This window comes from Ictalurus furcatus, chromosome 19 (genome assembly GCF_023375685.1).
Source record: "Ictalurus furcatus strain D&B chromosome 19, Billie_1.0, whole genome shotgun sequence".
Lineage (NCBI taxonomy): Eukaryota > Metazoa > Chordata > Actinopteri > Siluriformes > Ictaluridae > Ictalurus > Ictalurus furcatus.
The window spans coordinates 14,873,801-14,894,471 of NC_071273.1; the positions used below are offsets into that span (position 1 = coordinate 14,873,801).

At 39.5% G+C, this 20,671-nt stretch overlaps 1 protein-coding gene across 2 annotated transcripts in view; it reads right to left on the minus strand.

Annotated features, from left to right (window-relative positions):
• Positions 1 to 609: 609 nt before the first annotated feature.
• Positions 610 to 20,671, minus strand: part of dock4b (dedicator of cytokinesis 4b) — a 111,523-nt gene continuing 91,461 nt past the window's right edge. The window contains exons 41-52 of one of the 2 annotated variants that reach the window (XM_053650738.1): positions 20,333 to 20,419; positions 20,053 to 20,229; positions 17,330 to 17,413; positions 16,915 to 17,034; positions 16,680 to 16,801; positions 16,211 to 16,331; positions 15,646 to 15,727; positions 14,607 to 14,716; positions 12,120 to 12,192; positions 11,165 to 11,266; positions 7,887 to 7,948; positions 610 to 4,441 (exon numbers count right to left, since the gene is read on the minus strand). In XM_053650738.1, coding sequence (XP_053506713.1) covers positions 4,040 to 4,441; positions 7,887 to 7,948; positions 11,165 to 11,266; positions 12,120 to 12,192; positions 14,607 to 14,716; positions 15,646 to 15,727; positions 16,211 to 16,331; positions 16,680 to 16,801; positions 16,915 to 17,034; positions 17,330 to 17,413; positions 20,053 to 20,229; positions 20,333 to 20,419 — 1,542 coding nt within the window. In that variant the 3' untranslated portion in view covers positions 610 to 4,039. The remainder of the gene's footprint in view (positions 4,442 to 7,886; positions 7,949 to 11,164; positions 11,267 to 12,119; positions 12,193 to 14,606; positions 14,717 to 15,645; positions 15,728 to 16,210; positions 16,332 to 16,679; positions 16,802 to 16,914; positions 17,035 to 17,329; positions 17,414 to 20,052; positions 20,230 to 20,332; positions 20,420 to 20,671) is intronic. The other variant, XM_053650739.1, reaches the window with a different exon arrangement.

Here is a 20,671-nt window from a genome sequence, read left to right on the forward strand (position 1 = left end):
CATGTGATATTTTTAATGATTCTTTTTCACATGATTTCTACAATAAAGTTAATTTTCATTTGATTTTTTTTTTTACATGATTTTCATGATTCCAATTCATTAATTTTTGCATGTGAATTTTTTTACTCATATTTGATTTTTATTCAAGTGCTTCATTTACACTATTCCTTTATTTTCGTGTGGATTTTTACATTATTCCTTTATTTTTATTCTTTTTAATTTACACAATTAATTTTTCACAACTTTTTTTAAAAAAAACATATGATTCCATAATTACCATGTGATTATCTTTACACAGTTCACTTTTCACATATGATTTTTTTGCATAATCTGCTTGTTGTCAAGTGTTATTTCTTGCACGATTCAATTATTTCCAATTGCTTTTTTAAAAGACATGATCACATTTTAGTGTCATGATGTTATGGATGTGATTTGTCTGTAAGGGAACCAACAGTCAGTCGGTAGGCCATGATCCTCTTAATTTCAGGATCGTGGGTTTGAGCCGCACATTGGGCACCAAACCCAGCCACTGGGGTTGCACAAGCTAGTGCACTCTCAGTGCCGGTCCCAGCCCGGATAAAATGAAGGGTTGCGTCAGGAAGGGCATCCGGCGTAAAATATGTGCCAGATCAAATATGTGGATCGTAAACCATAATCATTTCCATAATGGAGATGGATTATCCGCTGTGGCGACCCCTAACAAGAGCAGCCGAAAGATGATTTGATCACTGAATGATTTAACAAAGTGCAGATGACGGTAACTAAAAGATTGTTTAGATTGCAGGAAATACTTTGTTTTGTCAGAGTAGACAATGAATTATATTTATGGTCATAATTATGCAGCTGTTAAGCAAAGTGTGTACTTTTACTGAAAAAGCCTGGAGCAAACCCAACACCACTGTGTCAACAACAAAAAGCCTGTGGCAGCGAGATGTGTGCAAATCCAGGTCTCACACACAGCTCTGACAACAGCATGAGTAATACAGAAGAGTCCACACACACACACACACACACACCACGAGGAAACCTAATTAGCAGTGATCTGTTTTATATACATCAATAAATTCAGTGTTCATGTTAGCTGAACAATATGCAAACTGTAAAATCCTGCATCATAATTGTATATCAAGGGCAAATACACCTGAGAATATTTCAGTGCTATTAAACATTTTTCTTCCACTCAGTTTTTAACAGCTCACCAAATATATACACACACTCACCTCGGGTCAATTACAAAGACTTTAGTCGGGTTATGGAAATCAATTTGAGCTGGTTTGATATGATTTAGTTCCATAATCCATAGTAATAAATGCAGCAGAATAGCAACTGTTTTGAACGGCAGTGCTTAAAGCATTATGAAAAGCGTACTTATTTCCCTTGTCTACATTCCTCTTTCACAATATATATCTTGCATACATATAGGAAAAGTGAAGGAAAGGGTATGGAGAGATATATCCAACACAATGTGCTTGTTGAAAAATTTTATTTAACATGAATTCATTAGAATGTACAGTAAAAGTGTAAGCACAACCTCATTTGTTCTACAACCACCCCCTCCCCCTCCAAAAAAAAACATAAATATTTAACATTTATAATTATAATTTGTTCCAACATTCAAAGCTGTAAATTTGTTATAGCTACACTTTCTTTTAAAAACATTATATTTACAATAGAGAAGGTATTGTATTTGGCATAGTTACAAGAACATTTTTATATAATTTACATTTTTTTCAAGCACTGATTCGTGTTAAGAGGTTTGTCCAAAGTTCTCAACAAATCCAAGTTTGAAAAATGGCTTAGAAAATGTGAACAATAGTTAATTTTCCAGAAATAAACAGAAATAAGAATGTAGACGTAAGAGAGGTGATCAATATTTTCCATTAAAATCCATGAACTCCTGTTCATTTGCAGGGCACAAAAACACAAATGCCCAAATCAGTGTGTTGTCGAACATTTGTGTGTAAATGATTATGTATAGCAAAAATGTAGTAGATTAATATATAGATTAAATTATAAATAGGGCTGTGACAATATACACATCTATATAAAACAGTAATTTTTGCAAATACATGATGTTTGATGCATTACAATAAGGCAAAAATTTTAATGATCAAATTAAAAAAAACAAACATTTCTAAACATATTTCATAAAAAAAAAAAAAAACTAACTGAAAACAAACTCCACTATAATTATACTACAGCGCGCTTGAGTTCTCAAATCTCATTGGTCAAAATTAGCTGATTAATTTGCGGCAGCTCTGGCAGTAGTGCCAGCTATAAGGCAATTGGCAGGTATATATCATTGCGCTTGTTAGCTGTAAAGCTGCTCCTTTAGGTTTTCGGCCAGGGGAAAGTCTTCAGGGTGGAGGGCTTTGCAGTTTCCTGCTAACAAGCTACATTTTTGTCTTATTAACTTCATGATAGATAAAAAAAGAGAGGTTGGTGAGAGAATGACTGTTTACAGCTGCTATAATGTAAATAATAACAGGAACTAGTTTGTTTTCCAGATGTTCCACAACATTAAAAGTAACTGCAAATGGATAGAAATGATGGCATGTTGTTCCATAATAAACAAAAAATGAATTGCTGGCAAATTGTTATTAGAAAAAAATACATTTCTGTAATTTCTTAATCAACATCACTGATTATTTCTCCCTAACATAACACCCCATGTTTTTTTCTTTACATAGTTCATACCTTAAAACTGACTGATGTGGTATGAACCACTGCCTTAAATACCTCAATTAATGAGGTGTACAAAAATATGTACTACTATACAGTGTATTCGTATAATTAGAAATAGCAAAATTTTAATATCATAATTACTCATTAGTCTGATATATTGTCACAGCCCACTATAGAGTCTTGTGTTCGAGACCTTCAAATAAACAATTACCTAAAATTCCTGGCAGTTTTGAGAGTGAGATTTGGCAACATGGGCAAATTTCAATGCCTTTAATTGGCGTTGTATGTGAATAGTACGTGTAATAGGCATAGTAGAATGTGAATACGAAGAATGGAAGGCTTTGTTTTTTGTAAAGGCTCCAGCAATTTCAGTATGTGTTAAAAAAAAGTCAGTGTCACCATGCACTGCACCTTAATTAGGCTAGCTCCTGCTATGCCCATAGCCAAATGCTTCTGCCTTCAGCTCCTGTCCGAAATATTACTCAGGCAGTGTAACGTGAGTACCAACCTGTCATGGCATATCCAGTTATGCCACTGACTAACCCAATCGTACTTTAACATGACTGCCTTTCAAAAACAAAACAAAAAAAATGGAAAACAGACTTAATTTGAATCTTGAGCTGGATAATGCAAATACAGCATGACTGCCTCAGCATAAATGCAGTTTCCCTGTTCCTTTGGCACAATATATGTTAAACTAACTCAAGCATTTGTGTGGTCAGGCTTTAGTTCTGAAGTGTCAGCTGTGAGTGCTGACCAAATAATGTAAACCATAAGCCTCATCCTAACAAGTAGGTGAAGGATGAGTGTTCTGTATTAAATGACTGCTGTTCTATCTACAGATGTGCTCAAGTCAACAAGCCTGTGACCTCTGAAATCATGTAAAACATGCTCCTGCAGATGGATAAAGTGGTTTGGTGAACTGGCCTCTTAAAAAAAGCAGCCTCTTTTACTGTATGAGTCCAAGTGTGAACAAAGCCATGGATATTATCTAGTGCCTACAAGAAGAGCCCAACGGAGGCCGTTAGCACCTCTGAGCCATTTAAAGAAAGTAGAACGTACATAAAATGTACTTAGAAACGTGCATTACCCAATAGTAAAATATTCTGTTTTCAATACTTAAGGCAAAACATACGTTTCATATCAGTATTTACAAAATGTAAAAATGCCCTGGTACTCAGAGCAAAAGCATCTTGATCTGTGATTGCTGAAAAGTGCAGGAATTAGCAGTAATACCCCTGCCATGTCCTCCTACATACCCAGTCTGTTTGTTATGTAAATTGAAATTCTGGGTTAATCAACCCCAAAGAGAGAAAGTGCAATTGGTGGTGCATGGTATTTTCTTCCAGCATTATTAAAGCTGAGAGACTTTCCTGGGAAGGGGGCGGGGTCTGGGCAGCTGCTCCACTGGCTTAACACTGCGAAGCTGGTGGGGTTTTGGTGGAATGGGTGGAGCATCAGCACTCGTAGGAATGGAAAGGCTGTGAGGGAGGGGCACCGGTCGCCGCGGATTGCTGCTGTAAGGGGGTGGAGTCTTGTTCTCTCGCCGAAAAAGCTCATCAGAGCCACTAGAGGTGGAGGTGGGGAGAGCATGGTCAGTGGAGGGTGTGGCTTCGGTGCCTGAGGCTTCAGAAACACTGCAGCGGCTGAGAGACGAGATGCCGCTGCTGTAGCTGCCAGAGAGCACTGGGGAGTTGGGTACGAGTCCTGCTGGTGGGCACTCCGTGGGCGAGGGTGTGAAGGGAGGCACAGAGTACTGCACACACACACAGTAACAAATGTCACAAGACTGTCGACAATCAGATAATACACAGTCAGGGCAATAAACACAAAAATGACTCATAAGATCTGGAACAGTGAGTTGTACAAGTATTCATCCCTCCTGAATGTCTCCACATTTTGTACTGTTACAACCTGGAACTGAGAGGGATCTAATTAGGATTATACATCATTTATGTATCATCGATATATAATCATCATGTCGATCAGCGTGCAATTAGAGTGTTACATGATCTCAGTATAAATACAGCTGATCGTGGATGGCCCCACAGATTGTTAGAAAACATGCCTAAGCAAACATGAAGACCAAGAAGCAATGAAAACAAGTTGGGGACAATTTTCTGGAAAATGAGGTTTGGCTATTATATATTATAACATCCCACCGAGCACCATTATTCAAAAATGGAAAGAATATGGCATAACCCCAACTCTGCCTTAAGAATCAAGGGGGTGAATACTTATGCAGGGCACTGTATAATTATATTCTACCCTGACATCCGGTAGGATTTAGATTCAAACTACTGTAAGCTTACATTAACAACACTAGCAAGTGACAAAACAAAAATGTATTTGCTATAAAAGAGCGCAGCATGGTGCTGCTATTCAATCAACAACAATGAAACAGCATGAAGAAATGTTTTTAACAAATAAATTTAATAAAAATTCCAGACAGATTACATGGACTGCAGGAAAGCAACAAATGCAAACAACTGGTTTGAGTAAATGATAGTACAAACCCTACAGCCTGTGCTGGTTGTTTTGCTACTTTAGTTTGAAATGGATTTTGAACTAAAGCAACACTGATAAACACATAAATTTTTATTCCATATATTTAGTCTACCACCATATCAGAAGTTAAAAAAGCCACATAGTGCATGCCTACAAATGACAGTGAATGTAGGGTAAAACATCTCGCTCCAATATTAATGAAACCTCATGTAGACGTGAAAATGTGAGATGACACAGGGGATAAGGCTACTTAAGGATTCAATTAACATTAAAGTGAGATGTGCTGCACTAGATTGGATCGCAATTGAACTTGGTCCAATTGGAACGATGCTGCGGAAACAATTGGTCCTCATAAAGTACTATTTTAAAGCACTGTTTTTAACGTGCTGTTAAAGTATTTTATTAGCAAATTACATGACTACATATATATTTCATATACAACACATACATAACATACACATTTAAAATAAATTCAAAAGAAATGAATGTTCAATTTTCCAACTAGCACAGTTAGACCTACACCTAATTAATTTAGCAAGTGTATTTTCACAGCCACCCACTCTTTGGACTTTATAAATGATGCATATTGTATGAGAGGCCTAATTTAAAACAAACTGCAAGCCAATCCATTTTGAAGTGCTGTTCAGGGGTTTTCATGGCACTCAAATACACTCAAAACTTTGTCCTTTCACAGTCTGTACCTGTGAACTGACAATCCAGTGAAGGGCTCTGTGTGTGTGTGTGTGTGTGTGTGTGTGTGTGTCTCTGTGTCTGTGTGTATATGTGTCTCTATATGTGTCTCTATATGTGTCTCTATATGTGTCTCTATATGTGTCTCTATATGTGTCTCTATGTCACTCTTTGTGTGTGTATGTGTCTGTGTGTGTCCGGGCACGTGTATGTGTCTCTGTGTGTATGCGTGTGTGCGCACGTGTGTGTTTGTGTATTTATTTCAGTGTCCAGGTCTCAATAGTTGTCTACACTCTACACCAAGCATACAGCATACAAAAACCTTTCACCACTGCTTCTGAAAACCACATCTCTCTCTCTCTCACACACACACCCCTTTCAGTTTCTCTACATACTTTTTTAATGTAGAATAAATGGGTAATTAGTAATAATCTGGCTTGCAGAAAGGTTCAACTGAAATCTATATGCACTGCTCACTGAAAACATGACAAAGGAGAAAAAGGCACAATTACAGGCTCTGGATCGAATTAATTCAAACGTCAGTTGCATGAAACTCTGATTAGTCAGAGAAGCAGAGGATTGTATTGGCTTAGAGACTTCTCACTTTTGAAGGCAAATATATTCCTTTACACAATGATCTTGTCTCCCTGCTCATACAGCAGAAAGGATTTTAAAATGAATTTATGGAGTCATATGGACCATTCTGAGGTGTAGCTACCCTGCAAGTCAGTGTGCACAGATATTCAAATACCTAGAATTCAAAAACTGAAATCACTATTCTGGTTATTTGTTTTGCACAGCATGCACGTGAAGTCAGTGAGAAAATAAGAAAGGAAAAGCTATGGCTAGTAATGTTATAATGCAGAGAGCACCAGTGCCCTGGTGTTCACATGTGCAACGGGATTGGAAAAACTCTCAGAAGCAGGTGTTTAACTCTCATGCTTGCAGGAGCAGGTGGTCACATATGGAGCTCGAGGAACAAAAGAAAAGAGAATATATTTCCAGTTGCATTCAGTACAACCTCAAGTCTTAAACTGCACTGGACATAAACCAGGTACCTCAGGTTTGCAGATATGCCAATTTACACCAGAAGCAACACTGCACGTCACGGCTGCTCCAATTTTCATGGTGTGCTTGCATGGAGCATTCACTTGTGTTTTCATGCAATACTTCAAGTAAATATAACATGTAAATACCTGTACTGCCCAATAGATTATTAAAAGACATCCACTACCATGGAAGGAGTGTTAACCCAATGATATTATTACTCCTACACTTTGACAGAACTTTCACGAAGTCTGCCATTGAATTTAAACTAATGTCAGAGTGCACACTGTTACAGCAGGGCTATAGGCTGAAATCGTGAACTGATATTCAGTAACATTTTCGTAGTAGGTTTGACATGTCTCCATATTACGCATGTCAAACACAAACACGTGTAGCCACTGACGGGAAGAAAATGATCATTCATTAAGCCACATGAAAGACTTTTTTCCTTCCTCTGCAAGCAGTTAACCGATATGCATTCATTAACCCTTACTGATATTCCTAATATTAAAATGAGGAAGAAGGCATATTCCTAATTAATACATCTGAAAGTCAGTGGGTGTGAGTGTGAGTGTGTGTGTGTGTGCGCGCGTGCATTTTGGGGACAGACATAGAGAGATATATCTGGCTTTCACAAACTGGTATGCCTCCTAGTTTGGTGCATATAAGCACACAAGTATATTAGATCATGCTTGGTAGTGTCTGATATGTTGCATTAAATATTAAAACAAAGCTCTATTTGTTTGCTTATCTGGATAAATCATGGAGAGTAAATAAATGTGATCATATAACGAGAATTGGTATTTTACTGTCATATCCCAGTTCAGGCAACTCCACCATACTTTTCACAACAGTGAACCCAAAGGCTGAGCGGGCATCAATATAAGCACCATCACATTAATACTATGAAACTTTGAGAGAACAAAAACAAACAAACAAAAAAAACCAAAACCTACCTTTTGTGGTGACCTTGATACTGGACCTGGTGACTGTGATCTCATATTTTTAGCAGGAGACCCTGTTCAAAAAGATGCATAAACATTCCTCACTATTTGACAAACATTTGAGACGATTAGCCATCAGCCACATGGCCATCAGCCATCTTGGAAGGAAGGAAACATATTGCTATACGCTGAAGGTTCCTGCTAAGTGGCTTGCACATCTGCCAGCTGTTATTTTTCAGGAAAACAAGCTCCATTAAAAGCCACCACTGTCACCTTTATAAGACAGGGGGACAGACAACAGATTATGGTCTATAAACTATGTGAGCTTTGTTAGTGGAACACTTCTGAGGTCAAGTCTGGGCTTTTATGGCAAGACAGTATCCATCATTTTCAGGAAGAAGCCACATTGATGTAATACAGAAGATACTTTACATGTTAATGTAGTCACTGACAATCCAAAACCAAGACCAGCGAACAGACAAAAAGACTACATCAAATGTCTGATACCTGCCTTGAGGTGTCAGTTCCTACCATTTGAAACTGTGTATTCAAGCAAATAGAAATAAAGGAAACCTTCAAAAGCATGTTTTACCAATCTCATTCACTCACTGCTATATCCTGGTCAGTGTCATGGTGGATCCGGAGCCTATCCCAGGAACACTGGGTGTGAGGCAGGAATACACCATGCACACATGCACTGCTGTTTCCCTTTATATATGCAGCCATTTGTAAACATGGCAGTTCATTGCTACCATTCCTACAGTGATGACATACAACTGGGACAGCAATTTAATATGTTTTAGTGTGTAAGGATATAAGACTGGTTGCTGAAAACTTGACTACTTTACCCATTAAAGGCATGCTTTATTATTATGTTATTCCTCTTAAGGCTATTATTCAGTGGATTAAACACAGGAGTGGTCCTAGAACATTACTAGGAAAAATCTATTTAAGAAACATTAACAAACTTATTTAAGAAACAATGCTATTCTTGTAAATGTTTCCGTTACCACATCTAGCTTGGACTATTGTATCATCTTATTTTGGGGATGTTAAACAGGCTCTGTTTAACCTAGAACGCAGCAAATTGCAACACCTTGTATATACAGTACAGTGAACAAGTATTGTGATTTCTTCTGTTTTTGTGTATCTCTCATAATTTGTTTCAGAAATTAAAACAAAAAAATAAATAAATAAATAAAACGAAGGCAACCGGAGTAAACACAAAACACAGTTTTTAAATGATAATGTTATTTATTGAAACAAAAAAGTTATCCAATAGCAACTAGGCCTGTATGAAAATGTATTTGCCCCCATGGTTACTAATTCCCTAAATCTATGAAACTGCATTCATAATGTGGTTCAGTTGGACTAGACACAACCAGGCCTGATTACTGCAAACCCTGTTTTATCAAAGACTGAGACTCCAAAGGACCACAGTGAGAGCCATTATCTCCAAATAGAAAAACTCCTTCCCAGATTTGGCTGACCTTCCAAAATTCCTCCAAGAGCACAGCAACTAATCATCCAACAAGTCACAAAAGAGCCAAAGACAATAACAAAGGAACTACAGGCCTCTCTTGCATCAATAAAAGTCACTGTTCATGACTCCACTATCAGAAAGACACTGCGCAAAATGGCATCCATGGAAGGGTGGTGAGGTGAAAACCACTGCTAACCCAGAAGAACATTAAGCTCGTCTCAGCTTGAATTTTGCCAAAACACACCTTGATGATCCTCAAAACTTTTACATTCCCTTTTGGTGCTGTTACATCTGACGTAAACCAAACACAGAATTCCACAAAAACATCATACATACAGTCAAGCATGGTGGTGGTAGTGTGATGGTGTGGGGATGCTTTGCTGCTTCAGGGCCTGGGTAACTTGCAATAATTGAGAGAAACATGAATTCTGCTCTCTACCAGAAAATCCTAAAGGAGAATATATTCAGTCCCAAAGTTGAAAATCAAGCGCAACTGAATTATGCAGCAAGACAATGATCCAAAGCATAGGAGTAAGTCCCAGTCCTAGAAGTAAATGAAAAACCGATTTCCAGTTATCAGAAGTGATTGGTTGCATTTATTGCTGCTAAGGGTGGCACAACCAGATTTTAAATCTAAGGGGGCAATTAGTTTTTCACATTGGTGATAGGAGTTGGATCACCTTTTCTTTTTTTTGCTTCAATTAAAAAAAAGGCCTTGATGCTCATGTACAAGACCTTGTCTGGAACAGCACACCCCTACCTCAACACTCTCCTCGAAATGAATGGTCTCTCACGTAACCTGCGATCAGTCAACAACCAACGCCTGGTAGTGTCTACTCAGCAAGGCATGAGGTCCCTTTCCAGAACCTTCAAACTGTCTCTCAGTGGTGGAATGAACTTCAAAACTCAATCCGGACAACAGAATCTGTCACTATCTTCAAAAAATGGCTAAAGACCCATCTCTTCCATGAACACTTAACTAAACCCTAACTTGTCCCCAACCTAAATGAATGAAATGTAAATGAATAAATGAAAATGTAAATAAATAAAAAAAAATTATTATGAGATATACACAAAAACAGAAGAAATCAGGAAGGGGGCAAATACTTTTTCACAGCACTGCTTGTTGCACCCTTGTGCTTTCTCAGAACGTTTTTTTCTCATCACTGTTATTTATGACCCGGATTTCTTTAAGGCTGCTTTGTGACAGTGGATGCTGTTAAAATCGCTGTACAAACCAGGTTAAACTGAACTCAAGTGAAGATAAGTGAAGAAAATGTGTGTGTGTGTGCGTGGTGGGGGGGGGGGGGGGGGGGACAGATAGAACCAGAGCAAGAAAAAGGCAAAAGCAGAGTCAAGTAGGAAAGCAGGAGTTTTAGATCACCATTTGAGGATTTAATTAAGCCTAGAGGTGGCATGCAGATTAGAGAGAAATGCTATAAGAAGGCTCATCTCCTCAACCGGGATTATATCATGAGTGAGAGCAACTGCAATCCCTTTAAGTAGACGTGCTTTCCCCCTTAACACATGCAGGCAAGTTTACTTTGAGATTCCAACTGACAGCCACTTAAAACCAAAAAGTCTTAACAGCACAAGCAAATATAAGACCTTTGAAAATATCCTTTTACTGGATGAACACTAAAAAAGACTAGCAATAAGATTAGAGTAGGGATAATTTTAAAGATCGTGAGAAACCAGGAAGAAGACAAACCTGACGGTAGATAAAAGGTCAAGTTTTAAGTTGTAGTAAAGTATTAGTGTCGGAAAAAGGTGGTCAGGTTTTTTTCGGCGCATTTTTTCTTTTTACCTGAGTATGGTGGTCTAGGAGGGACAGGGGGGCAAAACTGCTTTCCGACAGAGTCAGAGAACGTTGTGTCAAGACTCCAGCTGCTTGGGGCAGGCTTGACCACTTTCACACACAAAACATGCAGCTCTAGTCAGTTTGGTTAGCTTAGCACCATCAAAGTCCAACAGACTACAGATGTTTCTTATTTACAGCTTTCACAGAAGAACTGCCACAGGCACGGATTGCTACACATCAGGTAAATATGGAATAACAAGTTGTTGTTTTTTTCTCTCTGCACTGGCTTGTTGAAGTGCAGCTGTCACAGGAGACCCACATCCACTTTGATTCCAGGTTAATAAAGCCTTCACATTTTAAATGCAATTTCTGCTTCAGTTTCTTCAAGTCTTCTAATCTTCCAACAGTTCAAAGAAAGCAATCGAAACATTGGTCTTTTTTTTTTTTTTTTTTTTAAACAAAGGAGTATATCAACTAGATTTAATGAATTCCCTTGGAATATACAATGGTAGATCTCTACTGTGGGCTGTACACCTTTAAAACACATACACATACAGTAAGAATTCATAAACAAACATTTGACTTGAATCTCCTATTCAGTGAAACCCAACAGAGGGAAAAAAAAGCTGCTCTTGGGAATCTAGGCCTGCCTCTGCACCCACATGGCATGAAATCCAGGTTTCACTGAGATTTCAAGTAGATAAATGGCTGAAAATTCTTACATATATTTGAATAGTGATGACAGCAGCATTAACACACTTGGGTGAACCGGTCACAACTATAGCTGCCGCAAGAAACTGAGACTGTATAAGAAAGTTGAGCTGTCAGCTACCATCAAATCAAGCTAAGTAATCTCCAGAATGTTTCACAAAACATACCTTTCACCCACACTGAGACCTGTAGGAGTGTGTGTGTATAGGAGAGAGCAGTGCGAAGTTGTGCACTGATAAATGCGGCTTACCTTTGTCTGGAACGGAGATGTTGGGATCGCTGCGAGGCAGAGAGGCATCACCTGCTGGTTGTGGGATCGTCCTCTGCAGAAGAAGTACAACAGTATGCTTATGGAAGTCAAACTTTTTGTAACCCCTCATTTTTTATGTCAATTTTGGTAACATAAGTTTCAACAGAAACTGCTGCATGGAACTGCTAATAAGTCAATATACTGTGTACTGCTTCAGAATCTAAGGGGTGTTGGGGTTTATATTTATTTCCCTGTCTGAGGTTCATAATGTATCCATAATGATATAGAATATTTATTCCCATGTTACCCAGTATATAAAATTGCAGGTACAATATTTACCTTTGTATCATACCATGTACAGTAATATACTGACTATACATTCAGGCCCTGATTTCTTAAAGGACTGAGTGTTTAAAAACACATGCAAACTTCCGAACAAAAAAAACAAAAACAAAAACAAAAACATGCAAGCTGATTTACTAAAAGGGTCGATGGGGGATTGTCTTTTTACTTGAGCAAAATGCACGTCTCTCCTAATGAATATGTAATTTGGTACATTTCTACCTTAAAATACACAGGTGTGCTCGAGCAAATTAATTAAATATGCAAGGTGATTTAAAAAGCAATATTGGGGACAGCACAAATTAGCACGACCGAAGAGCATATATTAAATATGAAAAAACTGGTTTCCACCAGCTGAACATAAAATTATACTATTTACTATGTGAAATATTATGTTTATATATGTTAGGCCTTAGTTTTCCAAATAAATCAATGTTTCTCAAAATAGTGATATTCACTGCACATTCATTCCTCCCATGCCAACAGCATTTGAAAGCATTTTCATTACTGTTCTTTGTGAACAGTTCGAACATCCAAGAGTAGAAAAATACCCACACAGGAGCACTGCTGACCAGATTTAATTTGGGAAAAGTACCATACTCAGCTCAGCAGTGACAATGAAAAGGCATTGTGTGCAGTGCTGCAAGGAGTGTATTCGGTATAGCAGCACTGCTGGGGGTTTTTCTGCCTACTTTAATACACCCACAATAACAATTGGTCCACAAAAGATCATCTGTGTACAGTGTGTTAATTGTTCTCTACCCTTTTTCAGTGTGGGTTTCTGATCAAGCATATATTTGGCTGAATATTTTTGGTTTCATTCCAGTAGCAACCCAGCAACGCAAAAAGATGCACTTGCACTAGCGCAACCTACCTTACAACTACCAGGTCAATATCACTGCTATACTGAGAACAGTGCAAATCTGGTCAGTGGTGGTTCCTGTTCAAATGATGGATGGGGTACAGTAGAATGGGACTGATACATATCATACATACAGACAAGTGGAAAAAATAAACACCCTATGGAAATTATTGGATTTTTTGACATATTTGGACAAGTAAACATGTGGTCCTCTTTGAAACAGTGCCTATTAATAAAGTTGATATACTTGAACAAAACCACAAGGAAAATTAGCTTTTTCAATCATTTATTCAACAAAAATATCAACATTTTGCACTTTTTGATATAATGTAGAATTCATAGTTGAATCAATGAATGCAAGCTAGTATGAGGTGCTTCTCCTGAAAAGCTGTCTTTGGTCACCGTCAAACATGTCTGTTGTTACTGTGGTCAAAAATGCTATCGTTGATTCATCTGTCCAGAGAACATTATTCCAAAAGGCCTGGTCTTTGCCTATATGCACATTGGCAAACTGTAGTCTTGCAATGGCTTTTTCGCGGCACACCTCACATGCAGGTCAAATTTGTGCAATCTCTTTCTGATTGCAGAAGCATGCACTTTGACACCAACAGTTGCAAGACTTACGAGCAGATCCTGTGATAAACTTTTGGGGTTCTTGGAGACTTGATTTTGCATCAGATGGTCTGCTCTTGGGCTGATATGAGAGGGGTATAAATAAGACAGGTTCCACCTGCACTCCCTGAGCATGTTCTAACCACTGGCACACAGTCTTGAACACCTGATTCAAATTTGATGGATTTGAAGGTGTGATAAATGTAGGGGTAGATACTATTTCCATGTGACTGATCTGTTTTTTGTTACTAGAAAATTTACTAAAAAAAGTAAATTTTGTGTTTCATTTTACAGAGTGTATTAACTGTAATAATCGGTACTGTTTCAAAGAGGAACAAATCAAATGTTTGCTTGTCCAAATATGTCAAGAAAGCTAAGAATTTCCACGGGGTGTACTTATATTTTTCACATGACTGTAGCTGTACAAGACAGTAATTGTCTGCCCTCGGAGTACTCCTATATGGCCAAGGAATATAGGTATTTTGTACCTAATAAAGGATATTTGTAACTAATTTAAAAAAAAAAAAAAAAAAAAAAAACACCACAAAGTATATTCTCAGGACTGAGTTACATGCAGTATAGGATGAAAGACTTTGCAATAAATATTTTGCAGAGCAGCCAAAAGATGAAGGGTGTCTGGAAATATGTTTTAATTAGTATAGTGTATTCACCTGTGTGGAATCAAGTGGATTGGGAAATACAGCACTGCAGGGTCTCTCCCTTGGAGAGAGGCAAGAGTTCTCTCGGACATGCTTGTGCTTCTCTGACAACTGAGGTGAACCTGAGAAAGATATACAGAGGTAAAAATGAGCCACACAATATGCTTATAAACATGACACACAGCCAGAACTCCCCGGCTTTGTGCCGCATTTCCTGTCTTGCTAAGTAGCCAGCGCAGAAGCAATATTCCTCTACCCACGTAACCCTCCTGCCGGGGTGAGAATTGGCCTCCAATGGTGACAGACGGCTATTTGGCAGTGAGATGGAGTTCCAGACGGATAGAACAGCCCGTGCTCTCTCTGCTCCATCACCAGGGAACAGCACTCACATGCCACTTCACCTCAAAAGGATATCCACCAGCCACACTGTCTGGACAGTGCTGCCTGTAATTCTCCTGGACACATTATAGGCAGCCTGAGCTTTAGTGAAAGCCGGAGTAAGAGAGGCTGCCGAGATGAGACCCATAAATGCCGGAGTACATTTTTATTTTAAACATCCGTTTACACTAAAGAGCCGACCGGTGAAGAGCTGAATGGAGAGAGATAAAGAGGCATATGGGCATGTGTTTGTGTGTGAGCATAGTAGGGTGTTCAGGCACCATGAGCCACCTCCTTGGCACTAAGCTCTGAAACTGTACTGGAGGGATGAACATCATTCTTCCAAAAGATCTTCCCTTGGTGGTATGATGAGAAATGAGCAGATGTACAGGTGCAAATAGTGGCTGGTGAGTGAGATATGTGTATGTATGTATGTGTGTGTGTATATATATATATATATATATATATATATATATATATATATATATATATATATATATATATATATACACACACACACACACACACACACACACACACAAGTGTGTGTGTTTAAAATGGGAAGTGTGTGGTGTGTGACCTAAATAAAGCCTAAGGCAGTGTCTTATAGACCTGTAATCATGATGAAATACACGCTCTGAGCTCTGTGGGCATGTGGAATGTGTGTCCTCACCTCGGGCACTGGAGGGGGCTGAGCTGGTCACGTTTGGAGATGCTGAGTGATTGGAGCTGAGACTCGAGGTAGATGGACTAGGCTGAGATTTGAAAAAGATAAAAACAACAACGCACAGTCACAAACTGTAAATTGTACGAGAGATTGACGAGACACTCGGATGAAGATATAATCCAAGATAAAAGTTTGAGGGTGTCATTATCATTCTAATCCAGTTTATTTTTCAGCTCATACTTAAGAATCTTATTGTCACTGAGAGAAAAAAAAATAAACGTGAGAAAAGATTAAGCAGGAGTGTGAAAAAGAAAGAAAAGGAGGCATAGATGAAAATAGCATGAGGGCAATTGAGGGGGAGATAAAACCAAAAGTAAGGAGGGAGATTAGAGGAAAAGATGAAAGACTGGGCACAGGGAGGGAGAGAGAGTATAAAGAGATGTAAGAGGAGGTGAAGCTAGGGTTGAGATGGCAGGCTGATTTTGAGCCTGAGAACTTTCCTGAGCTTGACTGAGCCTGTGTGTGTGTTGAGCTGTCAGCCAGGCAGTGTGTACTGGGCCAGAGTGCTCACCTGCATGTTGAATACTTCGTCTGAGCTTTCTGACTGCCCAGTGATGTTGCTCACTTCATTGGAGGCTTGCGATGACAGAGAGGACGACGAGTACCGGTTCACTGCTGGATAGCTGAGAGGACTGCGCACACACACATACACAGCCACAAACAGTGTTTGACTTCAGCTACCATATGGTGCTTTTATATCAATAAAAAGGAGTGATGGAGTAAAAATATTGTAATTTAGCTGGCATTACAGCTTGACAATTGTTAAAAATTGCGCTAAAGCTGACAGGTTTGCAGCTTAAGGAGTGTAAATGGATATAGACGTGGTGCCATCATCTCCTGGTGGCGTATGTTTTATCTCCACACTCCTACGCAGCAAAACACCCCATCTCACATCCTGAGACTGACACCTACTCTTACATATGGATCCATATGGATCACTGGATCAGATCGTTCAGCCTCCATGTGTTCGAGTCTCTCACCTGCGGCGAGCCACCACACGTCCTCCCTCTACATTCAAGATGTTGGGCATTGAGTTGCGACCGACCCGTGGGCTTCCATTAGGAAAATGGATTGGACTGGCTCTCATGTAGGCGGGGAGCTCCTGAAGGATGTGCAAGGAAATAGTAAAAAGGCATAAGGGGGATTCATAACTATGGAACACAAAGTCTGCTCCTGATCCCCTATATTTGACAGCAGTTTTACCGCAGGAATTACCTGAATCCCTAGGCTAGACTTCATAAGATGGAACTGATCCACCAGTTTCTTATGCAGTGGCCGCATGTCCTGTGGAACAAACTTCTCATGGACAGTCAGGCCAAACTCCAGTATTTGTGCCTGACAGCGCGCGAGAGAGACAGAGAGAGAGAGCAACAGAGAGAGACACACATTTTAAACTACAATTCGCTCAAACCTACTGACATGCATACCGTGTTAATTTAATATATTAGCATGAAAGTATTTAATTTCATGCTATAGAAGTGATGTCAAAACTGTCAAAGCTTTCTAATACCTTTTTTATATTTCCCCTACATGTGTGTTGGATAAGCTAATTTACCTTAAGAAAGATTAAATGAAGGACTGGGAAGGTAAAGTATATTGCTTCTGTGTTAAAAGATGAATCAATACCGACCTGCTCAAACATGAGTTCTCTGAGGCGTCCAATCTTATCTCCGTCCTCAGGGTGATTCATCACGTAATCTTTCACAAAGAATGCCTGCAAACACACACACACACACACACACACACACACACACACACACACACAGTTACTTACAATCAGTTACCCCACCCAAACATGATTGATGATGTGTGCATACACGCCCCACACACTCTTCAAAGCAAAAAAAAAAAAAAAAAAAAATTGGAGGATGGTAATCTTTCTGTAGCTGCTGCTTTATATACAAAACCTTGGCAATAATAATTAATTACAAAAAAAGAAAAAAGTTCCATCAGTTGATCAGTCACTTTCTTGCTTCCAGGTGTGTTATGCTATTGCGACACACACTATTTATACATGTTAATTGTTTACATATACATTTTAATGATATTTACTGGAGTCAAGGTGCCAAAAAACTGTTACTTTAGAAATGTCAAAAAGCACATGCTTTGAGTAAACACAACACTTTATTTATATGCCATTGAGCTCCCAGTCTTTTCAAAAATTCAGAGAGAGAGAGAGAGAGAGAGAGAGAGAGAGAGAGAGAGAGAGAGAGAGACCGCATGAGGGGAAACCTGAAAACTGAGCTAGATGTGTTTGCAATCTTTTCCTAGAATAATGGCTGTGTATCTCCAAAGAGCCAGCCAGAGAGGAGAAGCTGCAGGGGGGTGCGCCATCCTCCCACCACAGAGAGTCACACAGAGAGGCTCCAGTGCTGTAGATCTGATATGGCACACGTTTCAGAATCACTCTCAAGATCTGATGACAAGCTAATAAACTACTACTGTTTGAACTCGTTCAGACCGTTTCCCAGGCAACTATTAAACCGCTTACGACATCAAATGATGTTCAGGGAAGAATTACCATCATCTCTGTAATTAAGTGCAAGTCTTAAGGCTCATTTTGTGCCTGGCTCCACTATGAATCAATAAAAATGACTGCAAATACTCCTTAAAAGTTTGTTTCTCACTTGATGAAGACAAAAAAGCACTGTCTCATGAAATGCATTACAAAATAGAGATTATTCATAGTCTTGTTTCACATCTTTGATGAATACAAAATAATACCTGCGATTTGTGAATAAAAATAAATAAATAATAATAAAAAAAAATTTAGAGTGAGTCAATTAAAACTGAGAGGTTTACAAATGTGAGCAGAGAAACCGATTTCTCCTTAAGGGTTGAAACTAAATAGCAGCTATAAATCTAAATATTAATTTAAAAAAGTCAGATCAGTTAAAAACCAGCAGAATGAGGCTACAATAATAGATGGAATATTTCAACCGGAAATGTAAATTAAAGGAGCATTGCAGGCTGAGAGAAATACACATGCACACTAATGACTCTCTGCCATGCCACGCCTCGCCTACCTGCGCGCACACACACACACACACGTTGGTGGGTAGTGCCACATACAGACTTGAACCCTTATTAAAACAAGGTTGCTATGCAACAGCTGTCCATGCACACTTCAGAGCATGGCAGTTCTGACCCAGCTCAGGCTTATGCAGCTTTCAAAATGTTGAACACTTTGAGAGTTTTAACACCATGGAAAATAAAGGTGCTTTGAAGGCTACGCTCTTCGTTCATTTCTCTACTGCACAGCGTGCACCAGGAGAGTGGAAAAACAGCGGGTTATCTAGAAGATTCCATCTAAGTGAAGACGCTGCACTACTAACAAAAAAAAACCTAGCTGCGCCATTCTGCAATTAATGAGGCAGTGTAGAATATCCGAATATATTTCTAAGCCTCTACAGCGTAGTTTTTCAACCTTGAGGTCACAACTCCACATGGGGTCGCCTGCGATACGGACAGGGTTGAGATTTTTACACCTGACCTCAGCAGCAGCGTGTATAACTAACTGCCACAGAGCATAGAAATGAAAATCCCATTGGATTATGGTATGTGATCATGTGCAAGAAAGCACAGACATGAAAGTTTCACTTCTTGATGTTCATGGGCCAAATTGCTTTTGGTGTGAAATGGGTTTTAAACTCATGCAAATATTACGTGAAATGCAATGTGTGACCCTGACTAAACCAACAAACCCAATCATTTGCTAGCACATAATTATGGGATGCCAGGTTTGCAAGAATTTTGAGCCCTTAAAATGGGGTCAGTGGCTTAGTGGTTAGCATGTTTGCCTCACACGTCCGGGATTGGGTGTTCGCTTCCCGCCCAGTGTATGCAGAGTTTGCATGTTCTCCCTGTGCTTCAGGGGTTTCCTTCGGGTTTCCTCCCTAGTCCAGACATGCATTGTAGGCTGATTTGCATCTCTAAAATTCTCCGTAGTGTGTAAATGGTTTAATGGTAAATGGTCTGCACTTATATAGTGCTTTTTTGACCTTACTGGTCCCTAAGCGCTTTCTCATCCACCCATTCACACACACACACACACTCACACACTAGTGGTAGCAGAGGTGCCATGCAAGGCACTAACTTGCCATCGGGAGCAACTTGCGGTTCAGTGTCTTGCCCAAGGACACTTCGGCATGTGGAGTCATGTGGGCCGGGAATCGAACCGCCAACCTTACAAGTAGTGGACAACTCGCGCTACCACCTGAGCCACAGCCGCCCCAAAAAGGATGTGGCTACAGCTATAAGTTCACTTGAACTTTGTCTTCACAATTATGCGTCTAAAGCTAAACCCACAACCCAAATTTAAAGTGGGTTCAATTTAGCAAGATATTTGCACACCTCCTGGTAGCGAGCAAGGCCTCCGTTCACAGCAGCGTCGATCACGCCATTTAAGCACATGGTGAGCGGGTTGATATTCTGCATCTGTCGTGTCTGGCACTGCGTGATGAGTGTGCGCAGCTGCAGGTTCTTGTTTTCAATCACCTCGATGGCGTTCTCCAGCGGGCTCACCTCCACCTGTACCACAACACACAGCCGTTACAGATGGACCACCGCAGGGGGCATAGCTCAGATCCAAATTCAAAAGAGGAGCAGTGGTTTTGAGGATCGATTCCCTCACCAGATCTCTCTTGTCCACTTCAAACCAGCGGGAGATACCTGGGAGACTCTGCACCAGGGTCATCGTCGTCCTCTCCACCCACAGACTCTGTGGGCCAAAGCAAACAGACATTAACATGTGAGCTGCTTGTGCCCTCAAGCACAAGGCATCGTAAAAGGCTAACACTGACAGTCTTACACTGACTCATGCTCAGAAATACAATAACATCACTCCCTACGCATTCATTATCATCTCTGGCTTGACAGCTACTATTAAATGCTGTTCTGCTTATTGAATGCCGTTTGTATTATCTATTACAATGCGTTGTACATTATGTTGTTTTTTTTTTTTTTAAACACA